This window comes from Epinephelus moara, chromosome 11 (genome assembly GCF_006386435.1).
Source record: "Epinephelus moara isolate mb chromosome 11, YSFRI_EMoa_1.0, whole genome shotgun sequence".
Classification (NCBI taxonomy): domain Eukaryota; kingdom Metazoa; phylum Chordata; class Actinopteri; order Perciformes; family Serranidae; genus Epinephelus; species Epinephelus moara.
Genome location: NC_065516.1, coordinates 37,032,113 through 37,039,070, shown reverse-complemented (window position 1 = coordinate 37,039,070; position 6,958 = coordinate 37,032,113). Strand labels below are relative to the sequence as shown.

The following is a 6,958-nucleotide window of genomic DNA, read 5'->3' as shown; positions in this document are numbered from 1 at the left end:
AGTATAGCATGTCGTCCAAAATCATGAAAAAAACATGACGTACTTTTGTATGTTAGAGTATGACTTTTCTTTTTTCAATATGAAATATGTCATGCTATTGTCTTACATTTTATGGCATGTTTTATTTCATATCATGTCATGACATTTTCATGAAACTGTTTCAGACATAATTTACATTGACATATTATGAATGTTTATTTAAGATACTATACCATGACATTTTTCATAATGTTAGGTATCCCTACCTGTCTTAGATATATTTTTTCTATTCTCTTACACTGATTATTATTGGTAAATGACACGCTACACAATGCCTGGAATGCTCTCAGCTGGCTGGTCCTGTCTGGAACGGGTAAAATCCAAGTAGCAACCTCTGGGGATTAAAAATTAAGCCAGCACAAGTTCCTCTATTCTCCACTTGAGGCTGCCTCCAGAAGTGAATCAATCCCCACGGACCCAAAACTGCCAAAGCTTCCAACAGAGGTGTTTACATGTTTACAGCCTGGTACAAAAAAAGTTTCAGTCTCTTTGTTAATTTCCTTTATTATCAAAAATGTACAGGGGGTTAAACTTTAAATAACTCTCCTGTTTACATTTCATTACGGCTTTAAGTGACGCAAAATTAAGGCTGCGTTCACTGTGAGCGACAGGCTGGTTTCAGATAGTGTCTTCAGGTTCTCAGGTTCAGATCCACTCCTTCCTCCTCCAATGGCTCCAAAAATCAATATAGTGACGGTGCCAGAGTCAAGGCTTAAAATGGGAGTCCACTAACCAACGGCTGATGTCACAGTAGCTGCATACATTATATTATTCAGTCTACAGTAAAATATAGCTAACTAATATAAAAACTGAAAAAACTAAATTGCTAACTGAACAGACGATCTTGTTGACCACCACTTACCTTGGTGTGAACAATGACGCGTGGCACTCTCATCACTCTGAGAGAAGAGGAAGCTCCGTGAGGTCTGCAGTAACTTTATGATGCCAGTTATCAACGAAACACCCAGCAATGTTATGCTACATGGCTGCTTTGGTTACAGCCAGTGGGGAAAGAAATACTCTGATCTTTTATTTGAGCAGGCCAAAAAGTAGCAACACCTCAGCTCAGATAAACTCTGTTGCAAGTACTGCAGTCAAAATTTGACTCATGTAAAAGTACAAAGTATTAGTATCAAAATATACTTCAAGTACAAAAAGTAAAAGTACTCATCATGCAGACTGGCTCATTCCAGAATAAAGGAAATACACAATGTATATTATGCACTGCACTATCCACACTGACCATGCTGTACACTGTGTTCATACTATACCACCAGCTGATTATTTTGTATAATGGTCTACTATGTGTATCAATACTTATACCTGCACTGCCTACTGTAACCACTGCACATACTGTCCATACTGCAGCATATTCATACACACATATCTCCTCACTGTTTATTCCACAGTCTATTCATTCTTTTTTTTATGCACTTCAGATCAGATGCTGTTGTGTAGTTTAATCTAAAGTAATATATCATATCATTTTGCATCAGTATTCTGAATCTGTAAATTAAGTAAAGCTGTTAGGCAAATATATCTCCCTGTGATATGAAGTGTAGTAGAAGTATAAAGGAGCTATATATGGAAACACTAATTTCAAGTACATCAAAACTTAACTGAAGTGCAGCACTGGAGTAAATGTACTTAGTTATTTTCCTCTGTGACCTGTGAGGAGTTTAAGTTGTTTATTACATCTTTATTTTTTATGTCACAGAATCTCACAGATCAGAAATTTAGTCACACTGAAATCATAATAGATCAAAACTTATCCAGGCAGTTGTTGAACATCATCAAGAAGTCACTCATCGATGCTCCAAGCTGCTAAAATTCAACTGGCTATTGCATTTCAGTAAGTACATTTCAACCAATTATCTTCTTTAAACTGATGTGACAAAACTTAATTCAAACATAAAAACAAAAAGAAAAAAAGAAGAGCACATTATGCAAGTCAGATCCCATGATTAAAATCCTCAACAGTAAAAGGTAAAGAATAAATCCTGAACTCATATGGAAGGACATTCAGTTCAGTTCAGACGTTACTGGGTGCAGCTGTACCCACTTCATACCTTACATCCAACATTCAGACGCTCAGAGACACAGGTCAACATGGCTCCATAGATCAATACCAGGTGACAATGGGCAGCAGTAAATAAAGTGAGACATTCTTTCTAAACTCCAGGTGCTCGCTGGTCGGCATATCATTCTGAGGAGAGGGCCTGTTTTGGGAGGCATGTGGAACATTCATATTACATGGCCTGTCCTTCTCATTTGGTGCAGTAATGGTAGTGGCAACACTGTTCATGTTTGCTTCCTCTGAAACACTGATTTTATTGTGCCTGTAGTGATGTCTCACAGACACCACTGATGGTAGGACTCCATGATTCCATTACCCAGACACTGAATATTGCTGAGTGCTGTGTTTCAGCACCGTACCATTGTCAGCTTGTTGTTGACTGTGAAGTCAACCCTCTGTTAAAGTAGCGTTACGTTAGCTATCTAAATAACATTCATGTCAAGATGTTGTTGTCATTAAAAAAAAAAGCTGTGAGCGCTTGTTTTTATGAAGCGCTGGGATGAGGCATGACCCAGCACCAAGAAAAACACTCTGTAAACACAGGCCCTTAGATGAAAATTGAAGGGACACCTTAGCCCTAAGTAGTTTTATGCAGCCAGGTTCAGGTTCATAATCTTCACTTGAAATCTTTCTCAATGTTTTTTTAAATGATTATTTTCACATCTATCTGATGCGCCAGCTGCTTCTTCTTTGTCCATCAGTGAAGTTCTGCCTCCATCTAGTGGCTGAATGACAGAACAACACCCCTTTCTCCCTCTTAACTCAATCACTTTCAGAGTGAAAGTCCACTTATTAAAACCTTTCATTCAAAGATGACAATAAGTAATGTGAAACAGTCAGCTCTTACAGAGATTCATCATCACACTCCTCAGTTTCTTGTTTTTGCTTCAGCTTAATTTCNTGTCCTCTGCTGGGACGTTGTCCTCTGCTGGGACGCTGTACTCTGCTGGGACGCTGTACTCTGCTGGGACATTGTCCTCTGCTGGGACGTTGTCCTCTGCTGGGACGCTGTACTCTGCTGGGACGCTGTCCTCTGCTGGGACGCTGTACTCTGCTGGGACGTTGTCCTCTGCTGGGACGCTGTACTCTGCTGGGACGCTGTACTCTGCTGGGGCGCTGTACTCTGCTGGGACGCTGTACTCTGCTGGGACGTTGTCCTCTGCTGGGACACTGTACTCTGCTGGGACGCTGTCCTCTGCTGGGACGCTGTACTCTGCTGGGACGCTGTCCTCTGCTGGGACGCTGTACTCTGCTGGGACGCTGTGCTCTGCGGAATTTCCCTTCTTGAACCTGGAAGATAAGCGAGGAAAAGACATTTATATAATAACCAATAATCACTAACACATGTGGCTGCGTATCACCAGTGACTTCCTGATTTGATTTAATCTGATGAAGGATATTTCAGCTACAATAACAATACTGCTTGAATATGAAAGCGACTCTGAGAAAACTAATGTTGTAAATTACACAAGAAAATGTATTTTTTTTAGAAGAATGAATTCAGAATAGAGTTCAAATATAATATTTTCATGATGACTAAATATTTCTCGAGCAGCAGCAGTAATGTTTACAACAGCAAAGTCACTATATACATTTAATGATATCTCACTGGAAACAAATCTGAAATGTCAACACCATAACAGGCCTCACAATACTGAGTGAAGTTTACAAAGGATGAAGAACACAGACATGAGCCAGTATCTGTAATTCCCCCTGTCCTCCGTCCTCCTCCCTCTGCTGCTCAGGTGATTCACTACCTGCAGGTAACGCTGGTCAGTTTTCAGATACGTGGCAAACCTGTTAGGTTTTAGTTGAAATGAGGACCCAAAGTCAGAGCAGTGGGCAGGTGGATTTGGATCAAAAGGCAGGTAACTGAAAGTCCAACAGAAAGAGGAACCAAAACTAAACTAAAAGCCAACTGAGATGAACACAAGAGAGCAGACAGGAGACAGAGCAGAGGCTCCATGATCACGGGGATGAACTGACGGCGGAAACACTGGGCTTTAAATACACAAGGGCTGATTACTTACTACACACAAGTGAGTGAAACAAGACACAGGTAAAACACATGAGGTCATCCACAAAGGCCAGAAAACAAAAATAAAACAGGAAGTGGACACAAACACATGAACATTAACTTGACAGAAAACAGGCGGCAAACAGACAAAGGCAGGAAGTGAACACAACATGACTCATGAGGAGAGAACCACTGCCTGCACCCTGTCCCTACCCACCTCCACTCTGTCTCCACGCTCACGCCACGTGTCACGTATCCACTACACAGAGTGCCGTCCCAAACCGACTAGCAACATGAATCCAATAAAAGTGAGACAAAGAGATATAAAGAACATAAAATGGAAGTAACTTCACTTTACTCCATGGTTACCAAACATAACAACAGCTCCTTTACCTCCTCAGAGAGGGAGGAGTGTCCCACAGTTTGCTGCTGTATTTACATCCTACACCTTGATGTAGGAGCTTCATTCAGCTGTGAAGGAGACACTGACACTCCGAGACAGAGTGGGAGTGGGTAGGGTCCAGATTTGAAAGGCCCAACCTACAAAACAAATCAGGAAACAGACTGAAGATGGATGAATATCTCAAACAAGGAAAAACCCCATTGGCTTTCTGACGAGGGAACCAGGGCGACGCTAACTTCAGGGTCAGCCAACAGAAAAACGTTGTAAAGATGTTGTCTGTATCTCTGTATCTATCTCTCTGTATCTCTGTATCTATCTCTCTGTATCTCTGTATCTATCTCTCTGTATCTATCTCTCTGCTTCCACACAGTCACCAGGGTCTGTCTAATGCTTCATCATCTGCTCATGTGTATCTGAACAGGTTGAACACTGCAGGAAGTGACAGGGTCAGAGCTAAGATGCCAAACACCAGTTAAACCATTTCACATGAAGAGAACAACTGAGCTGAAGTGGAGCACCTCTGTGACCAAACATCTTCTTTCTTCCTGGTTTTTAATATTGTTTGATTGAAAGGTTCCAGTCACAGTTTGTAAAATGCCTTCACTTTGCTTTCTTCAATACAACCAAAAGACACTCCCATTTCTAAGGACATTTAGGCTTAAGGCCCAGACACACCAGACCCACATCAAAGAACTAGCAGTGATGAAGGTTGACTGTTGTGCCGCCTCCTGTCACCCGTTTCTCGTTCAGAAGGTTGCACTTGAACACACCACAAAGACTACAGCCAATGGCCAACCAGCATGTACGCTCTGCACCTGCGTCAGAGGAAATAATTCTCCATAGCAGCAGGTGGTGGTTATCTCTATACGTCATTCAAAAAGGGAAACAGGAAGACCACCAGAATGGAGTCCACATGCTTGTTAGCCAGATAACACACGAACAACACAACCTGGTGTTGCAAGAACAGATCATATTTACCATGCACTAGTGAACACAGATGAGAACTTAAGTCAGTGCACCTAAAATAAAGAAACAATTAGCCACATTTTAGCACCCAGCTCGCACATTAGCCATGATAGCTAGAAAAAAGAAAACTTAGCGAGATGGCTAATTGTTACTCTCAGTTTTCAGGTGATTTGCCAATCTCGCTGTGGATTTGTGACATAGAGTTTCCTTTGGCATATCTGGCACTCGACTGTCTCATCTCCGCACATTTTGAAACTGACATTTCTGTGACTTGCTAGAGTGTCAGTGAGCCTGTCTTGTGTGGTCAAATTGTCCCTGTTTCAGTAGTGCTGGACTGCTGGTGACTGACGTTAAAGAGTGAGGTGGAGTCACAAAACTATCACTAAGTACAAATGTCCTAGAATAAATACAGATAATTAATGTTGATGCCTAATGAATAATTTTGGATAACTTTCTATATTTATGGGATTTTTTGGGTAATGCATACACATAAATATATAACCCCTCTCACCCCTCCATGAGGGTGGTGGTGTGTTTTCCTCATGTTTGGGTCCTCTACCAGAGGCCTGGGAGTCTGAGGGTTCTGTGCAGTATCTTAGCTGTTCCTAGGACTGCACTCATCTGGACAGAGACCTCATGTGTTGAACCTGGAATCTGCTGGAGCCACTCTCCCAGTGCTCCCATTATTAGGCATTTGAATACTGATTTTGAGGCTAATTACCATGGCAACAATCAAAGTATTTGGTTCAGACCTAGACCTCCTGCACCAACGGGTTCTGCCATCTCAGACGTCGATTCAACATGCTGAATCTGCCAAAAAAAAAAAAAAAAAAAAAAAAAAGCCAATAAGGGCCATCGCAGGCCAACAGCGCAGGAAGCACTGCAATAACCAGGCCAACTGACACTCAGTGACGGCCCCACATCGACCAACGGCCGACCGTCAGCTACATGTGTCAGGACCTTTAGCCTGTACTTCAGGAGGTGCTAAACAAGCTCTGTTTGGATGCTTTATGTTGATTACCTTATTTACATTAAAGCAGTGCTTAATTTGAGCTGGAACGTACTGGAACGCGCACCAGGATCTTTTCAGAAAAGGCCCTGGTGCATTCCGGAACTAATTTGCATGGGTGTAGAACTTTTCGCATCTAAAAACTACATACAGTATTGGCTGATGTCACTAGTGTTGCAGGGTATACTGGTAATGGTAGACTGTGGTACTAAAACTCCACAGTAGCCTACATATGATAGTTCAAAGTCCAATCGCAAGACGGTGAGTGTCCATGCGCCGTCCAATAACAGTGCGCGCTGGTCAATAACGGCCCGCGCCGGCCACTTGGCACTCAATATGCTGCTGTAGTGGTTTGTTTTCCAGACATGTGAGTATCTTTGAGCAGTGAAAGTTATTATTTATTTCTTTTTACTTGTCGGCAGTGATTTGTTTTCCACAGAGCTCTAC

The 6,958-nt window shown here is 41.9% G+C and overlaps 1 protein-coding gene across 1 annotated transcript in view; it reads right to left on the bottom strand.

Annotated features, from left to right (window-relative positions):
• Positions 1-3,008: 3,008 nt before the first annotated feature.
• LOC126397546 (BMP-2-inducible protein kinase-like) overlaps positions 3,009-6,958 on the bottom strand; it is a 9,302-nt gene continuing 5,352 nt past the window's right edge. The window contains exon 7 of the mRNA XM_050056403.1: positions 3,009-3,406. Coding sequence (XP_049912360.1) covers positions 3,009-3,406 — 398 coding nt within the window. The remainder of the gene's footprint in view (positions 3,407-6,958) is intronic.